At 50.1% G+C, this 26824-nt stretch overlaps 1 protein-coding gene across 2 annotated transcripts in view; it reads left to right on the top strand.

Moving 5' to 3' along the window:
* The first annotated feature begins 3871 nt into the window (after window positions 1-3871).
* afap1l2 (actin filament associated protein 1 like 2) overlaps window positions 3872-26824 on the top strand; it is a 55830-nt gene continuing 32877 nt past the window's right edge. Inside the window, exon 1 of one of the 2 annotated variants that reach the window (XM_031905556.1) lies at window positions 3872-4895. In XM_031905556.1, coding sequence (XP_031761416.1) covers window positions 4880-4895 — 16 coding nt within the window. In that variant the 5' untranslated portion in view covers window positions 3872-4879. The remainder of the gene's footprint in view (window positions 4896-26824) is intronic. The other variant, XR_004223538.1, reaches the window with a different exon arrangement.

The following is a 26824-nucleotide window of genomic DNA, read 5'->3' as shown; positions in this document are numbered from 1 at the left end:
GGGGGAGTAGGCGGTACCATATAATCTATAGGGGGAGTAGGCAGTACCATATAATCTACAGGGGGAGTAGGCGGTACCATATAATCTATAGGGGGAGTAGGCTGTACCATATAATTTATAGGGGGAGTAGGCGGTACCATATAATCTATAGGGGGAGTAGGCGGTACCATATAATCTATAGGGGGAGTAGACGGTACCATATAATCTAAAGGGGGAGTAGGCGGTACCATATAATCTATAGGGGGAGTAGGCGGTACCATATAATCTATAGGGGGAGTAGGCGGTACCATATAATCTATAGGGGGAGTAGGCAGTACCATATAATCTACAGGGGGAGTAGGCGGTACCATATAATCTATAGGGGGAGTAGGCGGTACCATATAATCTATAGGGGGAGTAGGCGGTACCATATAATCTATAGGAGGAGTAGGCGGTACCACATAATCTATAGGAGGAGTAGGCGGTACCATATAATCTATAGGGGGAGTAGGCGGTACCATATAATCTATAGGAGGAGTAGGCGGTACCACATAATCTATAGGGGGAGTAGGCGGTACCATATAATCTATAGGGGGAGTAGGCGGTACCATATAATCTACAGGGGGAGTAGGCGGTACCATATAATCTATAGGGGGAGTAGGCGGTACCATATAATCTATAGGGGGGTAGGCGGTACCATATAATCTATAGGGGGGGTAGGCGGTACCATATAATCTATAGGGGGGGTAGGCAATACCATATAATCTATAGGGGGGTAGGCAGTACCATCTGCTCAGGGGATGATGCCAGAACATGAGAAAGGGAAACTCAGAGTTGGGTTCAGAACATAAAGCCACTTTCTGTGAGTCTTTTCTTTATGTTGGACAAGGAAACGTCGCTAAATATACAGACGTGAGCCAATTGCCCCGTAGGAGATTTGCCCGGCCGCACTCTCTTCCCATACTAATAGCCTCCCGCATAACGGCCATTTGTCCCTGGGACAGTCCGGCAGCCGCAGTCTGTTGCTTTAGAGCCCAAAGGGAGATCCAGAGCAACACGAGTTGGAATCAGTTGAATGCGGATGAATTGGCCCAATGTGCTGGGGCCGTGCCGGAGGGGCAAGTGGGCACAATCCTCCCTTTGATAGTGAGGGGGGGGGCTCTGCCTGTGAGTAACATGACAGGAATGTCAGGCAGGGCCCAGTGGGACATCCGGCCGCTGCTCTGGGGGCTGAGCCTCTCATGGGGGGGCAATAAGGCACTACTCTGGGTGCTGAGCCTCTCATGGGGGGGCAATAAGGCACTGCTCTGGGTGCTGAGCCTCTCATGGGGGGCAATAAGGCACTGCTCTGGGTGCTGAGCCTCTCATGGGGGGGCAATAAGGCACTACTCTGGGTGCTGAGCCTCTCATGGGGGGGCAATAAGGCACTGCTCTGGGTGCTGAGCCTCTCATGGGGGGGCAATAAGGCACTACTCTGGGTACTGAGCCTCTCATGGGGGGGCAATAAGGCACTACTCTGGGTGCTGAGCCTCTCATGGGGGGGCAATAAGGCACTGTTCTGGGTGCTGAGCCTCTCATGGGGGGGCAATAAGGCACTGCTCTGGGTGCTGAGCCTCTAATGGGGGGGCAATAAGGCACTGCTCTGGGTGCTGAGCCTCTCATGGGGGGGGCAATAAGGCACTGCTCTGGGGGCTGAGCCTCTAATGGGGGGCAATAAGGCACTGCTCTGGGTGCTGAGCCTCTCATGGGGGGACAATAAGGCACTGCTCTGGGTGCTGAGCCTCTAATGGGGGGGCAATAAGGCGCTGCTCTGGGTGCTGAGCCTCTCATGGGGGGACAATAAGGCACTGCTCTGGGTGCTGAGCTCTCATGGGGGGACAATAAGGCACTGCTCTGGGTGCTGAGCCTCTCATGGGGGACAATAAGGCACTGCTCTGGGTGCTGAGCCTCTCATGGGGGGACAATAAGGCACTGCTCTGGGTGCTGAGCCTCTAATGGGGGGCAATAAGGCGCTGCTCTGGGTGCTGAGCCTCTAATGGGGGGCAATAAGGCACTGCTCTGGGTGCTGAGCCTCTCATGGGGGGGCAATAAGGCACTGCTCTGGGTGCTGAGCCTCTCATGGGGGGGCAATAAGGCACTGCTTCTGGGTGCTGAGCCTCTAATGGGGGGCAATAAGGCACTGCTCTGGGTGCTGAGCCTCTCATGGGGGGGGCAATAAGGGCTCTGGGTGCTGAGCCTCTCATGGGGGGGGCAATAAGGCACTGCTTTGGGGGCTGAGCCTCTCATGGGGGGCAATAAGGCACTGCTCTGGGTGCTGCTCACCCCACAATGCTTATTGGTGAGTATACATGAAAGCTTCATGGGGTATTTACAAGAAGGGGTAGGATTAGCCCCTCCTCGGTGCATTTGCAGCCACCCCATGTCATGGAAACATCTGGGACTCAGGGGCGTAACTTCAGAGAAAGCAGACCCTGCAGGGGGGCCCAGAAGGTCTAGGGGGCCCCATGAGGCCCTAATTAATAAGTATTATAAATATATACTGGTAAAACAGGGCAAACTCTGGGGGCCCTAAAATGACTTTGCTGTGGGGCCCAGTAACATCTAGTTAAACCACTGCTGCGGGTGCTGCCATTCCACTTGCTGCTGGACATGACATTTGTATGAATGGGAAATGTTCTAAAACAGCGAATAAAATCACATTTCATGTAAATGGAAAACCCTGTTAGAGCTGAGTCTCCCCCCCCCCCCCCCCGCAGGAACAATGGGCCAATGTGGGTTTAGTGTCTCACAGGGGAAAGCAGCCGCCATTCTACCTTACTACATGCAATGCCCCTCATCCTCCACTAGAGGGAGCTGATGCTTCATTCTACTCATTCTAATCTTCCCATGGATGGAAACCTTTTCACTGACAACCCAACTTCTATGTAGGCATCTGACCAGGGGGCTGGGTTCAGCCCACAAGTTGGAAAAAGGGAAGAAGGGAAAGACTAATAACGGTAAGCAAGGCTGTTTGCCTCCACATATATATAATAAAATATATATAATATTACAGGGTTAATTTGGTCATTTGTGTTCCCCAAAAAAGTGGTTTAACTCTTTAATGCCGTAGAACCTAGAAACACGGAATCCTACATAACAAGACCATGGTGCCAGCACTGTATTAGCTGGCATAGAGCCGACTGCCAAAGTGCGCCCCCTGCTGCAGCGCAATGAGACATCCATAATATCAAATGAAACAATGCCCTCTAGTGGGTAAATGGTGGAATGACTTCTTCCTTTCTGGCTACACATTTAGGTGGCTGTATGTGGGACCCCCCTGGGGTAACCAGCAGAATACTGGGCAGCACAGACCCTGGGTTTTGCCCGACACTGGGCAGGGAGTTTCTATAGAACAAACTTCAGCCTGAGCCTTTGGGTTCTTTGCTCCTCAATGGGATTATCTGTGGGTTACAAAGAGGTTCTGCAGCAGCTGTGAGGGACACTTGCAAGGTGGGAGGCAACATGAGGGGTTAATAGAGCTAAGGGCAGTTATCAGATCTGCTGCTGGGGGGCAGGGGGGGGGGATTCCTGCACATCCTCCCCAGGCTGTGACTATGAGGGGCTGCACAGTGTCAGCAGGGGGGCAACTAAGAGCTTCTTTCCCAAGCTGATGTGTCTGTGACTTCACTGGGAGGGGCCAGTAAGAGGAAGAGTGTGACACACACATACACACACATACTGACAGGCACCCCCCCCCCTCCCTGTATTACACACACACACACACACATACACACGCATACTGACGGGCACCCCCCCCCCCCCTCCCTGTATTACACACACACACACACACACACATACACACACACACACACACACACTGACGGGCACCCCCCCCCCTCCCTGTATTACACACACACACACATACACACACACACACACTGACTGCCCTGCTGGGCTGGGAAAGTAACTGCTCATCAGTCTGTGGGATTCTCTGCTCAATCTGAGAACGGAGCAACTAACAGAAGGCAGCGGAGCATACAGGAGCCCAGGGGGCATACAGGAGCCAAGGGAGCATACAGGAGCCCGTGGGCATACAGGAGCCAGGGGGGCATACAGGAGCCAAGGAGCATACAGGAGAGAGCGGAGCATACAGGAGCCCAGGGGGCATACAGGAGCCAAGAGAGCATACAGGAGCCCAGGGGGCATACAGGAGCCAAGAGAGCATACAGGAGCCCAGGGGGGATACAGGAGCCAAGAGAGCATACAGGAGCCCAGGGGGCATACAGGAGCCCAGGGGGCATACAGGAGCCAAGGGAGCATACAGGAGCCCAGGGGGCATACAGGAGCCCAGGGGGCATACAGGAGCCCAGGGGGCATACAGGAGCCAAGGGAGCATACAGGAGCCCAGGGGGCATACAGGAGCCAAGGGAGCATACAGGAGTCCAGGGGGCATACAGGAGCCAAGGGAGCATACAGGAGTCCAGGGGGCATACAGGAGCCAAGGGAGCATACAGGAGCCCAGGGGGCATACAGGAGCCAAGGGAGCATACAGGAGCCCAGGGGGCATACAGGAGCCAAGGGAGCATACAGGAGTCCAGGGGGCATACAGGAGCCAAGGGAGCATACAGGAGCCCAGGGGGCATACAGGAGCCCAGGGGGCATACAGGAGCCAAGGGAGCATACAGGAGCCCAGGGGGGATACAGGAGCCAAGGGAGCATACAGGAGTCCAGGGGGCATACAGGAGCCAAGGGAGCATACAGGAGCCCAGGGGGCATACAGGAGCCAAGGGAGCATACAGGAGTCCAGGGGGCATACAGGAGCCAAGGGAGCATACAGGAGCCCAGGGGGGATACAGGAGCCCAGGGGGCATACAGGAGCCAAGGAGACAAGCGGACATACAGGAGCCTGCTGGCTGGGCAGATGGAAAGATATAAAGGTAAGTCATTTTACAATAACTCTTCCACTCACCTTCTCTGCTTTTCCATGTGTGTTTCCCAGGGGAGTGTAAATGGGCCATTAGATTGTAAGCTCTGTGGGACAGTGACCTCTTTCTTTTTATGATACTGGTTATATTTATTTATTGCAATGTCTGTGCTATAAAGCTATATAGAGATACCTACATACATACTCAGTACAGCTGTCAGTGAGTAGCGTTGGGCAGTCGTGTGTTGCTGTGTGTCTCTCATTATATATATATATATACTGTATATACTGCTTACTATATATACACTGTGTGTATCCGCTGGGCTTCCCTCCTCATCCCTAATGTCCTGTAATGTACCTGCGCCCACAGTAACTGTATAATATATAGGCACAGTGTAACCCCCATATCCTATACACACAGTAACTGTATAATATATAGGCACGGTGTAACCCCCATATCCTATACACACAGTAACTGTATAATATATAGGCACAGTGTAAACCCCATATCCTATACACACAGTAACTGTTAATATATAGGCACAGTGTAACCCCCATATCCATACACACAGTAACTGTATAATATATAGGCACGGTGTAACCCCCATATCCTATACACACAGTAACTGTATAATATATAGGCACGGTGTAACCCCATATCCTATTACACACAGGTAACTGTATAATATATAGGCCACAGTGTAACCCCCATATCCTATACACACCAGTAACTGTATAATATATAGGCACAGTGTAACCCCCATATCCTATACACACAGTAACTGTATAATATATAGGCACAGTGTAACCCCCAATCCTATACACACAGTAACTGTATAATATATAGGTGTAACCCCCATATCCTCTACACACAGTAACTGTATAATATATAGGCACGGGTGTAACCCCATATCCTATACACACAGTAAACTGTATAATATATAGGCACAGTGTAACCCCCATATCCTATACACACAGTAACTGTATAATATATAGGCACAGTGTAACCCCCATATCCTATACACACAGTAACTGTATAATATATAGGTGTAACCCCCATATCCTATACACACAGTAACTGTATAATATATAGGTGTAACCCCCATATCCTATACACACAGTAACTGTATAATATATAGGCACAGTTGTAACCCCCATATCCTATTACACACAGTAACTGTATAATATATAGGCACGGTGTAACCCCATATCCTATACACACAGTAACTGTATAATATATAGGCACAGTGTAACCCCATATCCTATACACACAGTAACTGTTATAATATATAGGCACGGTGTAACCCCCATATCCTATACACACAGTAACTGTATAATATATAGGCACAGTGTAACCCCCATATCCTATACACACAGTAACTGTATAATATATAGGTGTAACCCCCATATCCTATACACACAGTAACTGTATAATATATAGGCACAGTGTAACCCCCATATCCTATACACACAGTAACTGTATAATATATAGGTGTAACCCCCATATCCTATACACACAGTAACTGTATAATATATAGGCACAGTGTAACCCCCATATCCTATACACACAGTAACTGTATAATATATAGGTGTAACCCCCATATCCTATACACACAGTAACTGTATAATATATAGGCACGGTGTAACCCCCATATCCTATACACACAGTAACTGTATAATATATAGGACAGTGTAACCCCCATATCCTATACACACAGTAACTGTATAATATATAGGCACGGTGTAAACCCCCATATCCTATACACACAGTAAACTGTATAATATATAGGCACAGTGTAACCCCCATATCCTATACACACAGTAACTGTATAATATATAGGCACGGTGTAACCCCCATATCCTATACACACAGTAACTGTATAATATATAGCACAGTGTAACCCCCATATCCTATACACACTAACTGTATAATATATAGGCACAGTGTAACCCCCATATCCTATACACACAGTAACTGTATAATATATAGGCACGGTGTAACCCCCATATCCTATACACACAGTAACTGTATAATATATAGGCACAGTGTAACCCCCATATCCTATACACACAGTAACTGTATAATATATAGGCACAGTGTATAATATGTTTGGGGGGGGTTGTTACACCTTTCTATCACTGCCGGCTAGGAGTATTAGGGGTATTAGGGGTATTAGGGGTATTATGGGTATTATTATGGGGGAATAAGGAATAGACACACAATATTCCCACACTGCACTGGTTTCTGTCAGGAGGTGGGTTTAACCCTTTGGCTGGCAGCTTTGTTGTCTTTTGAAATCTGTAAACATGATTATCACGACCGATTCTTTATTTCTATCTCACTTGGTTCAGGGATTTAGATAAGCGCCGACGTCGAGCAAAATCCAACACTATTTTTTCCCTTTGGGCATAGAGCCAAAAGCCTGATGGTTGTGCCCTGCGTGGGGTTAATAAAGGGGCGTGGCTGAAGGGAAGGCTGGGAACCCAAATCATAAGGAGTTAAAGGGGAGGTTCACCTTCAGGTTCACTTCATGTTATATAATGGCCTATTCTTAGCAACTTTTCAATTGATCTTCATTTCCCTTTGCAGCTTTGAAATGGGGGTCACTGACCCCGGCAGCCAAACCCTATTGCTCTGTGAGGCTCCAGTTTTATTGTTATTGATACTTTTTATTCCTTATCTTTCTATTCAGCCCCTCCCCTATTTATATTCCAGTCTCTCTTTCAAAACAATGTCTGGTTGCTAGGGTCCAATTTAACCTAGCAACCAGACAATTGCAAATTGTCTCAGAATATTACTCTCAAGTTAATCTAAAGTGAACAAACCCTTTAAGGGTAGGGCAGATAGAAAGGGGTATTAGCCATGTCCAACCTTTTGACCCCCCCCCCCAACTTCCCACCGATAGTCTAGGGGTGCCGCAGGGTGAGTATCCCATTTACCATATTAAATTCTCCCTGCCCCTTTCCATTGTTTTTTGTTGCCCTATAACCCCCCCCCCCCCTTCCTGGTTTAATATATACACAATAACCCCCCCACCTTCCAAGGAAAATAGGCGGAGCAAAGCAGTTTCAGTTTCACCTTAGGGTGCCCGCTGGGGAGGGTAAAGTCTCCCAGCGCCAGGGCCCTTGGTTCAATTCCAGCCAGAGACCTATTGGTTTTTCGGGGTACCCAGTTCCCCCCACACCCCACAATCCAACAACTTGGCCCAATGAAAGAGGAATTTGACCCACTAGTGAGAGGAGTGGCTGCACATAACTGCAGTTGGGCAACCAGTGTGACTAGCAGGGCTGCACTGACCTGATCCATCAGCTAATGGGTTGGATCAGTAAATACCAGTATAGCCGGTTCTGTTCTGGTTCTGGGCAGTGACTGGTGCTATTTTCCTGAATGAATTTGGGGGGTTGCTAGGTTACTCTGTAGCCATCTTGTCAGGCTGCATTATGTACCAGTACATTGGGTGGGAAGATTTCACAAGCAGGAAAGCTGTAGGTTGGGGCTCTCCCTTTCTGTCAGTGGCAGAACTGTGGGTAACAATCCCATAACCTGCCCGCGCTCCCTGTGACTGGGATGTAGACAAATTCCCAGCAATAACAGCGAGAACATTCCCAGTAACGGGGGCGGCTGGGGGGGGGGGGAGGCATCTCCCAACAATTAATGGTTTTTCTCAAACCCTCCCCATGAGGAGACTGAGACACGAGGAACAGGAAATCCTGACTAAATGCCAGAGCTGCACCTGTGGGATCCCACCTGGGCCCTTCCGCTCCTCCCTGTAATAACCGGGTGCTATAAATACATGGGAGTGCCCGGGACTGGCACAGCGGCACGGCCTGTTTGTGTATCTGCACTGGGCCGGGCACCATTGTATCACCCCCTGTACTATGTGCCCCCAACCCCCCTGTACTATGTGCCCCCGACCCCCCTGTACTATGTGCCCCCGACCCCCCCCTGTACTATGTGCCCCCGACCCCCCTGTACTATGTGCCCCCGACCCCCCTGTACTATGTGCCCCCGACCCCCTGTACTATGTGCCCCCGACCCCCCTGTACTATGTGCCCCCCCGACCCCCCTGTACTATGTGCCCCCCGACCCCCCTGTACTATACACTGTGCCCCCCGATCCCCCTGTACTATACACTGTGCCCCCGACCCCCCTGTACTATGTGCCCCCGACCCCCCTGTACTATACACTGTGCCCCCCGACCCCCCTGTACTATACACTGTGCCCCCGACCCCTGTACTATACACTGTGCCCCGACCCCCTGTACTATACACTGTGCCCCGACCCCCCTGTACTATACACTGTGCCCCGACCCCTGTACTATACACTATGCCCCGACCCCCCTGTACTATACACTATGCCCCCCGACCCCCCTGTACTATACACTGTGCGCCCTGTACCCCCCCTGTACTATGTGCCCCCGACCCCCCTGTACTATACACTATGCCCCCGACCCCCCTGTACTATACACTGTGCCCCGAACCCCTGTACTATACACTGTGCCCCCCGACCCCCTGTACTATACACTATGCCCCCCGATCCCCCTGTACTATACACTGTGCCCCCGACCCCCCTGTACTATACACTGTGCCCCCTGACCCCCTGTACTATACACTGTGCCCCCCGACCCCCCCTGTACTATACACTGTGCCCCCCGACCCCCCTGTACTATACACTGTGCCCCTGACCCCCCCTGTACTATACACTGTGCCCCCGGACCCCCTGTACTATACACTGTGCCCCCGACCCCCCTGTACTATACACTTGCCCCCGACCCCCCTGATACTTCCCCCTGTACTATACACTGTGCCCCCCCCGACCCCCCCTGTTCTATACACTGTGCCCCCCGACCCCCCTGTACTATACACTGTGCCCCCCGACCCCCCTGTACTATACAATGTATAGGGGGTGGGACTTGCAGGGAGACTGGGCGGGGTTAGATGATGGGCTAGTGTTTGGCATAATGGGGCATAATATGGCCGTGCTTTTCAGGACATGTTTTTTTTCATTCGGTCCCATTCTGCTGGTTGCCAGGGTCCCCTGCCCTGGTTACCAATGGGGTCCATTCCATATAGTAGTACCCTGCTGCATTGCTGGTTCTACTTTACTGCCCACTCTGGTTCCGGACCCAACTGCCCACTGCTCTCATTCAGTCTCTGGTTCAGTATCACTGGGTCCGGGTTATCTCTCTGCTTATTTTTTTGATTATTCGATGCCGGGTGTAGGTACCGGGTGAGCAGGTTACAGGGTCCGACCCAAAGGCGCTGGTTCAGCTAATGGGCTTGTTATACAGATTCCCTCACTCACGTCCCCACTTGTGCCCCCGGCAATGTACTGCAACTCTCAGGGGGTGCTGGGAGTTGTACTGCTACAGTGTTCTGCATTGAGTTACACGCGCCCCCTGTACTAAGCACAATTCAGCAGGAACAGCCCCCTAAGTTTGCCCATAGCCTGTACAGAGAGATACCATAAAACTATGGCACATAGGGATTCCCCTGTACTAAGCACAATTCAGCAGGAACAGCCCCCTAAGTTTGCCCATAGCCTGTACAGAGAGATACCATAAAACTATGGCACATAGGGATTCCCCTGTACTAAGCACAATTCAGCAGGAACAGCCCCCTAAGTTTGCTCATAGCCTGTACAGAGAGATACCATAAAACTATGGCACATAGGGATTCCCCTGTACTAAGCACAATTCAGCAGGAACAGCCCCCTAAGTTTGCTCATAGCCTGTACAGAGAGATACCATAAAACTAAGGCACATAGGGATTCCCCTGTACTAAGCACAATTCAGCAGGAACAGCCCCCTAAGTTTGCCCATAGCCTGTACAGAGAGATACCATAAAACTATGGCACATAGGGATTCCCCTGTACTAAGCACAATTCAGCAGGAACAGCCCCCTAAGTTTGCTCATAGCCTGTACAGAGAGATACCATAAAACTATGGCACATAGGGATTCCCCTGTACTAAGCACAATTCAGCAGGAACAGCCCCCTAAGTTTGCCCATAGCCTGTACAGAGAGATACCATAAAACTATGGCACATAGGGATTCCCCTGTACTAAGCACAATTCAGCAGGAACAGCCCCCTAAGTTTGCTCATAGCCTGTACAGAGAAATACCATAACACTATGGCAGCATAGGGATTCCCCTGTACTAAGCACAATTCAGCAGGAACAGCCCCCTAAGTTTGCTCATAGCCTGTACAGAGAGATACCATAAAACTATGGCACATAGGGATTCCCCTGTACTAAGCACAATTCAGCAGGAACAGCCCCCTAAGTTTGCCCATAGCCTGTACAGAGAGATACCATAAAACTATGGCACATAGGGATTCCCCTGTACTAAGCACAATTCAGCAGGAACAACACTATTGTTCTTAAAGTCCCTTTAATGTGGGAATATCAAGGACGTGTTTATCCCCAGTTCTATATAAATATATAAATCGCCCCCCAGAGCCCCTAGAAAGTCAGACTCATTGTCCCTCCCAGTTGTTCTGGGTAAATAAGCTCGGTGAGGTTCCTCTCGGCTATTGTTCTGTGAGTGCAGGACCGGCCCATCAAAAGCACCGATTGTTATGAGTTTGGGCCCAACTCCTTCTCAAGTGAAAATAAACATTATTTTTAGGAGCCCTGGGTGGGACCTGCTCCCTGTATTGTCTCTGGCTCTGCCCATCCGGCCTGTATGAGCCGCCCCACCTGATTGGGCCCTGACATTCCTTACTAATGTGCTTTTGGGAAAGTCTTTTGCTTCAACCTCACATTTTATAGTTCAGCAACAGCAATGAGCCCCCCCCCCCATTGTAAGCAGCAGTCCTGCCCTGCTTTATGGCTGAGATTCTAGCTATCTGTATAACAGAGCATTCTGTCACAGTGGCACAGATCCTATCTGATCCCCCCATTGTAAGCAGCAGTCCTGCCCTGCTTTATGGCTGAGATTCTAGCTATCTGTATAACAGAGCATTCTGTCACAGTGGCACAGATCCTATCTGATCCCCCCCATTGTAAGCAGCAGTCCTGCCCTGCTTTATGGCTGAGATTCTAGCATATCTGTATAACAGAGCATTCTGTCACAGTGGCACAGATCCTATCTGATCCCCCCATTGTAAGCAGCAGTCCTGCCCTGCTTTATGGCTGAGATTCTAGCTATCTGTATAACAGAGCATTCTGTCACAGTGGCACAGATCCTATCTGATCCCCCCCATTGTAAGCAGCAGTCCTGCCCTGCTTTATGGCTGAGATTCTAGCTATCTGTATAACAGAACATTCTGTCACAGTGGCACAGATCCTATCTGATCCCCCCATTGTAAGCAGCAGTCCTGCCCTGCTTTATGGCTGAGATTCTAGCTATCTGTATAACAGAGCATTCTGTCACAGTGGCACAGATCCTATCTGATCCCCCCATTGTAAGCAGCAGTCCTGCCCTGCTTTATGGCTGAGATTCCAGTTGGTGCCAGACAATCACTGGGGTAATGACAAGTCACTGGCTCGGTGCATTCGTTGGGACCGGCCCAGTAGGGGAATGGGGGTAGTGGGGGAGAGATAATCAGCTGACGAGTGGGGATTTTATGTTTAAGGAGAGCACATTTCCGCCACATGGATCGGCTGATTGCATTTTGGCAAATAATCAGAAGGAAGGGTTAGCTCCGGCCTGCAGACTGGCATCAGTTAGTTTCTGTTTTGGAGTATTTGCCCCCCTCGTACATAAATGCAAAACTACATATAATTAGTTATAAGGGGAGAGAGGATGATGGGACTTGTAGTTCTGAGTCATGTGATCATGTTTCTGAGCCCCATATCTGCATAGTGTGAAGCCGACTCAGGCCGGAATGGGCTCATACGCCCCCAGGTGCCTCTCGCCCCCCCAGTCTGACCTTCCTAAAAGTGGGGCTCCTGGAGGGTCGTCATTGGCCGGCACTGCGGTGACATCATAGCAGGGACCCTAGGGACACAGATGGGCCGTTTCTCTGCCAGGGGCCTCACCTCTCAAACCCCCATTGCATCGACCCTCAAGGGTTAAAGGCTTCAGAGCAATCGCATTTCCCCTTCTGCCTTCCGCCGACTCCTGCCCGCTGCGCACAAACAGGCGATTGTCAGCCCCCCGACCCGGACAAATCCATGAAGCAGGAAAGAAAAGCTCCATTGTTGGCTGCGAGTGGCTGAACGAGTGGAACCCAGTGAGGAGTATAAATGGCGCGTTTCACTGCCCAGTTCATATTTACAGCCGTGGCATTCTGGTGCACAATGTGGCTAATTGTCCGACGGGCGCAGGGGCCCAATGCCCTTGTCTGTCTGGGAGCCACTCGACAGTTGGTCGTCTATAAACCCTGTGCTATTCTACTTTATAGCTTGTAGATTGCAACCCCCGGGCCCAGAACCTACTGATGCAGATGGGGGGGGACATTCGCTGGTCCCGGCATATTGAGGGGCCCCTGTATGGCAGGACTCTATTATACATGGCCAGTGACTGTACAGTAGTGGTCTCTGTAGTCCATTTTGATACACGGGCCGATTGTAGCTGCCGATATGGGTCCCTGTGACTGATTCTGCAGCTTATCGGCCCGTGTAGGGGCAGGAACGAGGGGCCTGTCTGACCGATATCGCCCTCCCGTAGGTGGGATATCGGGAGAAGATCCGCTCACTTGGCGACCTCGCCAAAGCAAGCGGATCTTAACGTGTATGGCCACCATTAGCTTCCAGCAACTCCCAGCATCCACTCAGCCTCCACCCCCCAGGGATTAGTAGCAGTTTGGGGCACAGAGTTGGTGACCGGGAAGAGATTCTGGGTTTCTTTTCACTTTTCCAGACTGGTGCTGGGGGTGCTGGGAGTGCTGGGGGTGCTGGGAGTGCTGGGGGTGCTGAGGGTGCTGGGGGTGCTGGGAGTGCTGGGGGTGCTGGTGGTGCTGGGAGTGCTGGTGGTGCTGGGGGTGCTGGTGGTGTTTGGAGTGCTGGTGGTGCTGGGGGTGCTGAGGGTGTTGGGGGTGCTCGGGTGCTGAGGGTGCTGGGAATGCTGGGGGTGCTGAGGGTGTAGGAGTGCTGAAGGTGCTCGGGTGCTGAGGGTGCTGGGGGTGCTGGAAGTGCTGAAGGTGCTGGGGGTGCTCGGGTGCTGAGAGTGCTGAGGGTGCTGGGGATGCTGAGGGTACTGAGGGTGTTGGGGGTGCTGGGGTTGCTGAAGGTGCTGGGGGTGCTCGGGGTGCTGGAAGTGCTGAGGGTGCTGGGGGTGCTGGGGGTGCTGGGAGTGCTGGGGGTGCTGGGAGTGCTGGGGGTGCTGAGGGTGCTGGGGGTGCTGGGAGTGCTGGGGGTGCTGGTGGTGCTGGGAGTGCTGGTGGTGCTGGGGGTGCTGGTGGTGTTGGGAGTGCTGGTGGTGCTGGGGGTGCTGAGGGTGTTGGGGGTGCTCGGGTGCTGAGGGTGCTGGGAATGCTGGGGGTGCTGAGGGTGTAGGAGTGCTGAAGGTGCTCGGGTGCTGAGGGTGCTGGGGGTGCTGGAAGTGCTGAAGGTGCTGGGGGTGCTCGGGTGCTGAGAGTGCTGAGGGTGCTGGGGATGCTGAGGGTACTGAGGGTGTTGGGGGTGCTGGGGTTGCTGAAGTTGCTGGGGGTGCTCGGGTGCTGAGAGTGCTGAGGGTGCTGGGGATGCTGAGGGTACTGAGGGTGTTGGGGGTGCTGGGGTTGCTGAAGTTGCTGGGGGTGCTCGGGTGCTGGGGATGCTGAGGGTACTGAGGGTGTTGGGGGTGCTGGGGTTGCTGAAGGTGCTGGGGGTGCTCGGGGTGCTGGAAGTGCTGAGGGTGCTGGGGGTGCTGAGGGTGCTGGGAGTGCTGAGGGTGCTGGGGATGCTGAGGGTACTGAGGGTGTTGGGGGTGCTGGGGTTGCTGAAGGTGCTGGGGGTGCTCGGGGTGCTGGGGGTGCTGAGGGTGCTGAGGATGCTGGGGGTGCTGGTCCTGCCAGGGATCTGCTCCCCATGCAGATAAGGAGCCAAGTCGTGTTTAGCCTTTGCACTGCTGTTCAGCCCTGTAATTGGAACAGAACCTTGGGACCAACATCAAACTCAGCATCTGTTTGATAGAGACCCAACTGGCACAGAGAGAGGGTTTGTTTCTGCAACTGCCACCTCACCCTTTGTAGACCGGACTCACATCCACAGGCCAAACTGCGAGGCTCGGGGAGAGAATTCACCCCCATTGGACTTTTCTGCAATTGTTCAACTGGTGGTTAATAGCAATTGCTAAACCTTCCTGCTGGTTCCCAGTCTGGTCTTTGACGGGGTCATGGCAGGACATTCAGGTTCTTGGCTTTGGGTTATTGTCCTGCTGGAAGGTGGATCTCTTGCCCAATGAAACAGTTTCTCCCTTCCAATTGCCCTTATTGGCCCCATTTATATTGCCCATATTGAGTCGTTTCCCAGTCCCGGCCAATGAATGGCCACAACACGATGCTCACACCAATATGGCACCGGGGTGATCGTATTCTCAGGGTGATGAGCCAAACTGGCACGAGCAGCAGCCAATCAGACCCTTCTCCACATTCGCTGTGTCCGTCCCCTTTAGCAAATGCCAAATGGTTTGATCCATCAATGGCTTCCGTCCCACCAAAGCCCAGCTTGTTGCCCTATAGCTGGCTTCTTCCATCAGTTGGGGATCCCTCCATCTCTCCAGCTGCCATTGGCCTTCTGGTTGCCAGTCTGGCTAATGCCCAGGGTTCCATGTTTTCTCTTAATAAGTTCTAATTAGCACTTTTCCCAAATCTTATCCTCAAGTTTGATAGTTCCTTGGTCTTCAAAATCCGGGGCCTTCCAAAACTGGGGTACCCTATTTATTGTGAGACAATAAACCCCCCTAATTGCGCCCAGATGGACAAGTAATTGTGTGGCTACAATACATGGAGTAACCAGCAGTGAATCTTTATACAGAGAACCAGAGTGTTATGGTTTGTAGGCTGGAAACCCAACAAGGGAATCCTGGCACGTAAGGGGGGTCCGTTCAGGGTTCTGGGTGTTCTGGACACGGCAAGGTTGGATGTTCCACACGTGTTTCTATCATGTGCTGCTCAGATGAGGAGGGATCTGCCGGCTGGCGGGAGTTGAGACAAATCAGAAGAACTGTTCCTGCTGAAGTGACACTGCGCCGGCCAAATCCCCCCGCGAAATACGTGCAGGAGCGAAATGCGCTGTGTCCCATATAGTAGGCTGCGGCTTTGCTGTGCTCACGGGAACTTAGAGCCAATTGCATGAAGTGTAACATCAGCAGATTCAGTGATGAAAGGCAGATCTGTATGGGGGGGATATATGGGGCTGATATATTGGGGGGGATATTTGGGGCTGATATATGGGAGGGGATATATGGGGCTGATATATGGGGTTGATATATTGGGGGGGATATATGGGGCTGATATATTGGGGGGGATATATGGGGCTGATATATGGGGTTGATATATTGGGGGGGATATATGGGGCTGATATATTGGGGGGGATATATGGGGCTGATATATTGGGGGGGATATATTGGGGGGGATACTTGGGGCTGATATATGGGAGGGGATATACAGTGGAGGAAATAATTATTTGACCCCTCACTGATTTTGTAAGTTTGTCCAATGACAAAGAAATGAAAAGTCTCAGAACAGTATCATTTCAATGGTAGGTGTAACAGTGGCAGATAGCACATCAAAAGGAAAATGGAAAAAATAACTTGAAATAAAAGATAGCAACTGATTTGCATTTCATTGAGTGAAATAAGTTTTTGAACCCCTACCAACCATTAAGAGTTCTGGCTCCCACAGAGTGGTTAGACACTTCTACTCAATTAGTCAACCTCATTAAGGACACCTGTCTTAACTAGTCACCTGTATAAAAGACACCTGTCCACAGAATCAATCAATCAAGCAGACTCCAAACTCTCCAACATGGGAAAGACCAAAGAGCTGTCCAAGGATGTCAGAGACAAAATTGTAGACCTGCACAAGGCTGGAATGGGCTACAAAACCATTAGCAAGAAGCTGGGAGAGAAGGTGACAACTGTTGGTGCGATTGTTGGAAAATGGAAGGAGCACAAAATGACCATCAATCGACCTCGCTCTGGGGCTCCACGCAAGATCTCACCTCGTGGGGTGTCAATGATTCTGAGAAAGGTGAAAAAGCATCCTAGAACTACACGGGAGGAGTTAGTTACTGACCTCAAATTAGCAGGGACCACAGTCACCAAGAAAACCATTGGAAACACATTACACCGCAATGGATTAAAATCCTGCAGGGCTCGCAAGGTCCCCCTGCTCAAGAAGGCACATGTGCAGGCCTGAAGTTTGCCAATGAACACCTGAATGATTCTGTGAGTGACTGGGAGAAGGTGCTGTGGTCTGATGAGACCAAAATAGAGCTCTTTGCCATTAACTCAACTCGCTGTGTTTGGAGGAAGAAAAATGCTGCCTATGACCCCCAAAACACCGTCCCCACCGTACAAGCATGGGGGTGGAAACATTTTGCTTTGGGGGTGTTTTTCTGCTAAGGGCACAGGACAACTTATTCGCATTAACGGGAAAATGGACGGAGCCATGTATCGTGAAATCCTGAACGACAACCTCCTTCCCTCTGCCAGGAAACTGAAAATGGGTGGTGGATGGGTGTTCCAGCACGACAATGACCCAAAACATACAGCAAAGGCAACAAAGGAGTGGCTCAAGAAGAAGCACATTAAGGTCATGGAGTGGCCTAGTCAGTCTCCGGACCTTAATCCAATAGAAAACCTATGGAGGGAGCTCAAGCTCAGAGTTGCACAGAGACAGAAACCTTAGGGATTTAGAGATGATCTGCAAAGAGGAGTGGGACCAACATTCCTCCTAAAATGGGCGCAAACTTGCTCATCAATTACAAGAAACGTTTGGCCTCTGTGCTTGCAAACAAGGGTTTTTCCACTAAGTATTAAGTCTTTTTTTGTTAGAGGGTTCAAAAACTTATTTCACTCAATGAAATGCAAATCAGTTGCTATCTTTTATTTAAAGTTATTTTTTCGATTTTCCTTTTGATGTGCTATCTGCCACTGTTACACCTACCATTGAAATGATACTGTTCTGAGACTTTTCATTTCTTTGTCATTGGACAAACTTACAAAATCAGTGAGGGGTCAAATCATTATTTCCTCCACTGTATGGGGCTGATATATGGGAGGGGATATATGGGGCTGATATATGGGGTTGATATATTGGGGGGGATATTTGGGGCTGATATATGGGAGGGGATATATGGGGCTGATATATGGGGTTGATATATTGGGGGGGATATATGGGGCTGATATATTGGGGGGGATATATGGGGCTGATATATGGGGTTGATATATTGGGGGGATATATGGGGCTGATATATTGGGGTATATATGGGGCTGATATATTGGGGGGGATATATGGGGCTGATATATGGGGTTGATATATTGGGGGGATATATGGGGCTGATATATTGGGGTATATATGGGGCTGATATATTGGGGTAATATATGGGGCTGATATATTGGGTTGATATATTGGGGTATATATGGGGCTGATATATTGGGGTAATATATGGGGCTGATATATTGGGGTATATATGGGGCTGATATATTGGGGTAATATATGGGGCTGATATATTGGGGGGATATATGGGGCTGATATATTGGGGTATATATGGGGCTGATATATTGGGTTGATATATGGGGTACATATGGGGCCGATATATATGGAGGGATATATGGAGCCGATTTATGGGGGGGGATATATGGGGCCGTATCTGTCTGTGTGAGACCACTGGTTCCCCCGGCCCCCCAGGGCCCCAGTTCTGCACAGAGAACCCTAATACTGGACTGATGGGCAGGGAGGGAGTTAGGGAAGAGGGGCCCCTAGGGGGAGGCTGGAAGGTCTTGGGCCCCAACCTGAGATACAGAAATGAGCCAATGGGCAAACAGCAGAGAGGGAAAGTGAATCCCAGGGAGATTCTGATTGGCTACAGGTTGGAGCTTTCTAACGAGTGGTATAATCCACATACACATTCTATTGCTCTGATTGGCTACAGGTTCATTTATTATTTTAATGACCTGATTGGCATCAATGCAATTTACACTTCCACCCCCAGAAAGGGAAGGATATTGCTGCAAAGCGACATTTTATCAGTTTGATCCTCTTTATAAACACAAATGTAGCAATAAAAAAGCAACGAGGATCTGATATGTTTCTGGGTTCGTTCTTTGGCAATTCCTCAGCCCCCCCCCCCCCCGTAGACCCTTCCGTCCAACTCGTTACATGTAGGGGCCAATCATGTCTCGTACGTGTTGGATAATGTCATACAGTGAAGTCTATGGAGCCGTTAATAAGACTGTGGGACATTGGTTCTACACGTGGGCGGATAAGCAGCCAATCACTGGGCACCTCTCTGGGTTACTGTGGGTTAATCCATTTTAAAATGACAATTTGGGATTTATTAGTAATAATATAATAAAAATAAACCATTAAATGCTTCAGTCCTACAGTGCAGCCCCCCTCGCTTGTGCAAGCACTCTCTACAGCAGCCGTGGGGTTAATCTCTGTATACGATGTGCAAGAACTCTCTCCAGCATGCAAAGGGTTAATCTCTGTGTATGTTGTAGGGCTGTGGTCTCTCCAACATGCAAGGGGTTAATGTCTGTGCGTGATGTTGTTGTGCAAGGGGGGTCTCCAGCATGCAAGGGGTTAATGTCTGTGCGTGATGTTGTTGTGCAAGGGGTTAATGTCTGTGCGTGATGTTGTTGTGCAAGGGGGGTCTCCAGCATGCAAGGGGTTAATGTCTGTGCGTGATGTTGTGCAAGGGGGGTCTCCAGCATGCAAGGGGTTAATGTCTGTGCGTGATGTTGTTGTGCAATTTATTGGGAAGCGCTGCCTAATTTGCTGGTACTATATAAATAAATGATGATGATGATGATGATGAAGGGTTAATCTATGTTTATGTAGTTGTGCAAGCGCTCTCTCCAGCACGCAAGGGGTTAATGTATGTTTATATCGTTGTGCAAGGGCAGATGAGGGGTTAATCTCTTCCTGTAGCTGCTGATAAGACTCACAGTTCTGGTGAATTTCATGCCCAAAGCCTTGGCTAATTACAGAGAGAGATGCGCCGCGCGGTGATTGGCTGCAAGGAAACGTGCGGTTTTAGGCTTATTGTGATTAACGAGTCACTCACCGGGCTTTACCTGCGGCACCTGAGCCCATTGGCTACTGATGTACTTGGGTAACAATTAATTAGGGAGTGTTCTTCCTCCCAGATGCTGTGTTTCCTTGTATTTGTAATTCCACAACCACAGTGGGGCCACAGGGGCCCATCACTGCCCTAGGGTAGGACGGATTAAATGCTTTATAATAATAATCATAATACCAACTCTTTTCACCTTTTATATCCTTATTTGTTACCTTTAAAGGTACCTTTGTTTCTCCTACTCCCATGTAACTGGAGGAGTCCCAAGCCGGACTTGGATTTCTTACTATTGAGTGCTATTCTGATACCTACTGGGAGCTGCTATCTTGCTCCCTTCCCATTGTTCTGCTGATCGGCTGCTGGGGGGGGGGGGGGATATCACTCCAACTTGCAGCGCAGCAGTAAAGTGTGCCTGAGTCTGAGCTTTCAGCCAGCGCTACACATTAGAACTGCTTTCAGCTAACCTATTGTTTCTCCCACTCCCATGTAACTGGAGGAGTCCCAAGCCGGACTTGGATTTCTTACTATTGAGTGCGGTACAGTAGAATTCTCAGTGCTGTTTGGTTGCTAGGGGCACCGACCATGATCATTCTTATTATTATTGCTTCTCTACATTGTGAGGCTGCTGGTTGCTAGCGGAACTGTAATTATGATGGAGGCAAACCCTGTGGGGGGGGCCCCAAGCCAACGACTGAATAGCAGTTTAATATGTTTATGAAAAGTTGTGGGGCCCTAAGATGAAGGTATTGGGGAGCTGCTCAGGTGCACTGGGGGCTTTTCTGAGAATCCCCTGACCCGCAGGACTAACGGCGTAACTGTCCCTTGTGGCCGGGGCTTCTGTGGCCCCCGAGTAAAACTCAGCTCAGCGCTTCCTTTCCTGTTTGTGGCGCAGCAACGCGGCCAGTTGCACCGAGAGTGGGAACCCCCCCGACTGTGTGTATTTCCCTCACTGAGACTGAAACACAAACTACTCTGTCAGGGGCAATACAACTATAACTATAAACCCAGTGAGAATGAGGGATGAATGGGTATTGGGGAGTTGTATCAGGAGTCAGAACCAGCAGTGCAGGGAAGGGAAAGGGACAGACACAGTGACAGTTACACATAACTATAAACCCAGTGAGAATGAGGAATGAATGGATATTGGGGAGTTGTATCAGGAGTCAGAACCAGCAGTGCAGGGAAGGGAAAGGGACAGACACAGTGACAGTTACACATAACTATAAACCCAGTGAGAATGAGGGATGAATGGATATTGGGGAGTTGTATCAGGAGTCAGAACCAGCAGTGCAGGGAAGGGAAAGGGACAGACACAGTGACAGTTACACATAACTATAAACCCAGTGAGAATGAGGAATGAATGGATATTGGGGAGTTGTATCAGGAGTCAGAACCAGCAGTGCAGGGAAGGGAAAGGGACAGACACAGTGAATGAGATTTTTCATTGTGTAAAAATGTTTTTAGGTGAAGTTCCCCTTTATGCTCAGTCAGTTCTGGCTGTCGCTGACCCGTTAATAAGAGCTGATACTTATTCCCGCGCCTTTACATGTCTGTCTGGGTTGCAAAAATAAATAGAGGATCTTCCAAACAAGAACAGTATGAAAGTTCCACAAGGGAAGTGAAAGCCCCCCCCCCCCCCCCCCATACAGACTGATACTGAGCCGTATTTAGGATAATGTTAGTGGGAAATGTCATTATTGGTGTCACCATAGAGGAAGCAGGTCTGGGTCTGTGTCCTCTATACAGGGGGTGTGGGTAACCTTGAGAGACCTTAGATTGTAAGCTCACTGGGGCAGGGACTGATGGGAATGTGATAGGGGGCCTTAGATTGTAAGCTCACTGGGGCAGGGACTGATGGGAATGGGATAGGGACCTTAGATTGTAAGCTCACTGGGGACAAGGGGCTGATGGGAATGGGATAGGGACCTTAGATTGTAAGCTCACTGGGGCAGGGGCTGATGGGAATGGGATAGGGACCTTAGATTGTAAGCTCACTGGGACAGGGCTGATGGGAATGGGATAGGGACCTTAGATTGTAAGCTCACTGGGGCAGGGACTGATGGGAATGGGATAGGGACCTTAGATTGTAAGCTCACTGGGGCAGGGGCTGATGGGAATGGGATAGGGACCTTAGATTGTAAGCTCACTGGGGCAGGGACTGATGGGAATGGGATAGGGACCTTAGATTGTAAGCTCACTGGGGCAGGGGCTGATGGGAATGGGATAGGGACTTTAGACTGTAAGCTCACTGGGGCAGGGACTGATGGGAATGGGATAGGGACCTTAGATTGTAAGCTCACTGGGGCAGGGGCTGATGGGAATGGGATAGGGACCTTAGATTGTAAGCTCACTGGGGCAGGGACTGATGGGAATGGGATAGGGACCTTAGATTGTAAGCTCATGGGACAGGGACTGATGGGCACGAGTGTATGGTGAGGGCAAGCTGGATCTCACTAAACTCCATGTTAATCATTGGGTTCTACTGAGCACAACATCTCTTATTGCACATTTGTGCTACTGAACAAGTCCTTCTCCCTCCCTCATACCTTACTGAGGTTCTACTGAGCTAGATTTTCTCCTGAGCAAGAACTCCACATACTGTGAATCTCACAAACGTACTACTAGACAAGTGCTTCCTCCCCTTATTTTGCTATGCTGCTACTGAGCAAGGCCATCTCCTTGTACCCACCCAACCAAGGTTCAGCTGAACACCTTCTCCCACTGCTACTGACAGACCTTCTCCAACTCTCTCATTGTATGTACATTTGCGCTGTTGCGCAAGACCTTGTCCTTCCCAATGGGTGCATCTGAGCAACACCACCACATACTGTCTTATTTTGCCAAGATGCTACTGAGCAAGATCTTCTCCCTGTCCTCTCCAAACATGGTGCTACTGTACAAGTGCTTCTACTGCTGTCTTATCCCATCAAGGTGGGTCTGTAAAGACCCATTATCAAGACGCTGCTATGCAAGACCCTATTTCCTACCCTTTTCCATCAAGGGCTACTGAGCAAGACCTTCTCCTATTGTCTGATATCAGCAAGAAGCTGGTGAGATGGACCTTCTCCCTTTCCTTCATTATCAAGGTTCTTCTGAGTAACACCTTCTCCTGTCCTATCAAGTTGCTACTGAGTGAGACCTTCTCCTGTCCTATCACGGTGCTACTGAGACAGCCCTAATTCTACTCTCTCATCTCACCATGGTGCTACTGAGTGAGACCTTCTCCTATTGTCTGATATCAGCAAGAAGCTGGTGAGATGGACCTTCTCCCTTTCCTTCATTATCAAGGTTCTTCTGAGTAACACCTTCTCCTGTCCTATCACGGTGCTACTGAGTGAGACCTTCTCCTGTCCTATCACGGTGCTACTGAGACAGCCCTTATTCTACTCTCTCATCTCACCATGGTGCTACTGAGTGAGACCTTCTCCTATTGTCTGATATCAGCAAGAAGCTGGTGAGATGGACCTTCTCCCTTTCCTTCATTATCAAGGTTCTTCTGAGTAACACCTTCTCCTGTCCTATCACGGTGCTACTGAGTGAGACCTTCTCCTGTCCTATCACGATGCTACTGAGAAAGTCCTAATTCTACTCTCTCATCTCACCATGGTGCTACTGAGTGAGACCTTCTCCTGAGCTTTACCAGGCATGGCCAATCCCAGAGGTGGATACATGGGGCCTATGGTTCCTTGTTGGCTGCCTTTAGAGGGAATATTAGAAACAGAACATATGACCGGTGAGACTTCCAGTTGGGCTTTCCCAGTTACTAACAAACAGTTGCAGACGCCTCTCTCCCCCGGGACAATAAACGTCTTCTCTTCCACCATCTGCCAACGACCCCATTTGTGCACAATGGTTGGACTGAAAGGCTTGCGGTCTATTCTGCCGCCTCCTATATTTCTTTCCTGTTTGGCTGATTTCTCCCACTTTATGGGATGTTTGACATAATCATATCTGTGTCCAGCTGCGGGGGAGGGAGCTCCGCAAAACAGATGTGTCAACTCCGTGTGACCTCCCGTTATAGATCAGTAGCGAGTATCTCCCCGATCCCGGGATCAACGAGACTTTGATATTCTGTTATCGAGCAACTTCCCCTTTAACAAAACCAAGTCTGTCTTACAGACTATATTATATTATGGACTATGGTGGTTTTGGTTGCTCTGCCTTTATTATCCTCATTTTCTTTTCACTGATTCAATATAAGAAGATAAAGAGGAGCAGCAGTGAGGGAACCAGAGATGAACTGGGGAGTCCAAGCTGAAATCTCTTTGCCAGCGGGGCCCAGATGCCTCGGGGTTAGAGAGGACAAGATCCCCTTAGCTGCTCCCCTCACATCTCCTTCCAGTTTGGCTTTGGCTCAGCGCAATGTGCTCCATGGCTAATAGATATCAGCTGAGTCTGGAATCAGCCATTTCTGGCCCAGAAAGCATCAAAGTGATAGGCAGCAGTTATTAAAGGGAAAGTTCACTTACGCAACATGCACAGCTGAGTTCTTATAGCCTCCAATGGGGCAGGGGCTGATGGGAATGTGATAGGGACCTTAGATTGTAAGCTCACTGGGGCAGGGACTGATGGGAATGTGATAGGGACCTTAGATTGTAAGCTCACTGGGGCAGGGGCTGATGGGAATGTGATAGGGACCTTAGATTGTAAGCTCACTGGGGCAGGGGCTGATGGGAATGTGATAGGGACCTCAGACTGTAAACTCACTGGGGCAGGGACTGATGGGAATGTGATAGGGACCTTAGATTGTAAGCTCACTGGGGCAGGGACTGATGGGAATGGGATAGGGACCTTAGATTGTAAGCTCACTGGGGCAGGGACTGATGGGAATGGGATAGGGACCTTAGATTGTAAGCTCACTGGGGCAGGGACTGATGGGAATGTGATAGGGACCTTAGATTGCAAGCTCACTGGGGCAGGGACTGATGGGAATGTGATAGGGACCTTAGATTGTTAGCTCACTGGGGCAGGGACTGATGGGAATGTGATAGGGACCTTAGATTGTTAGCTCACTGGGGCAGGGACTGATGGGAATGTGATAGGGACCTTAGATTGTTAGCTCACTGGGGCAGGGACTGATGGGAATGTGATAGGGACCTTAGATTGTAAGCTCACTGGGGCAGGGACTGATGGGAATGTGATAGGGACCTTAGATTGTAAGCTCACTGGGGCAGGGACTGATGGGAATGGGATAGGGACCTTAGATTGTAAGCTCACTGGGGCAGGGGCTGATGGGAATGTGATAGGGCCCTTAGATTGTAAGCTCACTGGGGCAGGGACTGATGGGAATGGGATAGGGACCTTAGATTGTAAGCTCACTGGGGCAGGGACTGATGGGAATGGGATAGGGACCTTAGAGTGTAAGCTCACTGGGGCAGGGGCTGATGGGAATGTGATAGGGACCTTATATTGTAAGCTCACTGGGGCAGGGGCTGATGGGAATGGGATAGGGACCTTAGATTGTAAGCTCACTGGGGCAGGGACTGATGGGAATGGGATAGGGACCTTAGATTGTAAGCTCACTGGGGCAGGGACTGATGGGAATGGGATAGGGACCTTAGATTGTAAGCTCACTGGGGCAGGGACTGATGGGAATGGGATAGGGACCTTAGATTGTAAGCTCACTGGGGCAGGGGCTGATGGGAATGGGATAGGGACCTTAGATTGTAAGCTCACTGGGGCAGGGACTGATGGGAATGTGATAGGGACTTTAGATTGTAAGCTCACTGGGGCAGGGACTGATGGGAATGGGATAGGGGCCTTAGATTGTAAGCTCACTGGGGCAGGGACTGATGGGAATGGGATAGGGACCTTAGATTGTAAGCTCACTGGGGCAGGGACTGATGGGAATGGGATAGGGACCTTAGATTGTAAGCTCACTGGGGCAGGGACTGATGGGAATGGGATAGGGACCTTAGATTGTAAGCTCACTGGGGCAGGGACTGATGGGAATGGGATAGGGACCTTAGATTGTAAGCTCACTGGGGCAGGGGCTGATGGGAATGGGATAGGGACCTTAGATTGTAAGCTCACTGGGGCAGGGACTAATGGGAATGGGATAGGGACCTTAGATTGTAAGCTCACTGGGGCAGGGACTGGGCTGTGTGTAGGTGAAGGCCGACTCTCTGTGGGAAAGATAACATGGAGAAGGCGGAATGCTCGGAATGTTCTTCTCTCTCTCCATTTAGAATCCCAACAACTTCCTGTAATAGGAAGAATCAGCGGAAAAATCTCCTTAACCCCTTCCGTAATGAGTGTCAGCGAGACGCATCCATCTCAGCGCAGGGGGCGGGGCAAATACTGGGCCAATGTTGGAGAAGCTGGGGGGCCCCAATCTGTGGAGGAAATGAATAGGGGCTGAATAGAAAGATAAGGAATATAAAGTAACAATAACAATAAAACTGGAGCCTCACAGAGCAATAGGGTTTGGCTGCCGGGGTCAGTGACCCCCATTTGAAAGCTGCAAAGAGTCAGAAGAGAAAGGGAAATAATTCAAAAATTATACAAAATAAAGACCAATTGAAAAGTTGCTAAGAATAGGCCGTTCTATTCTTGGGGGGGTGGGGGGGGGCAAACCTGTGGCCGGCCAAGTGATACCTGGACCTTCTTTAGTTGCATTAGAACACAAGTGATTCTGGGCGCGAAGACAGCAGCACGGCAACCAATCAGCAATCAGACGTTTGGTTGCTATGGGAGACTGCACTGGGGCAAGTTATCAATCATTATGGGCCGTAGAGGTGGGTCACTGCTAATGGCCATTGATTTGCC

Source organism: Xenopus tropicalis, chromosome 7, assembly GCF_000004195.4.
Source record: "Xenopus tropicalis strain Nigerian chromosome 7, UCB_Xtro_10.0, whole genome shotgun sequence".
In the NCBI taxonomy this organism is placed as follows: domain Eukaryota; kingdom Metazoa; phylum Chordata; class Amphibia; order Anura; family Pipidae; genus Xenopus; species Xenopus tropicalis.
The sequence above is the reverse complement of the archived record's forward strand: the minus strand, read 5'-3'. Positions and strand labels throughout refer to the sequence as shown.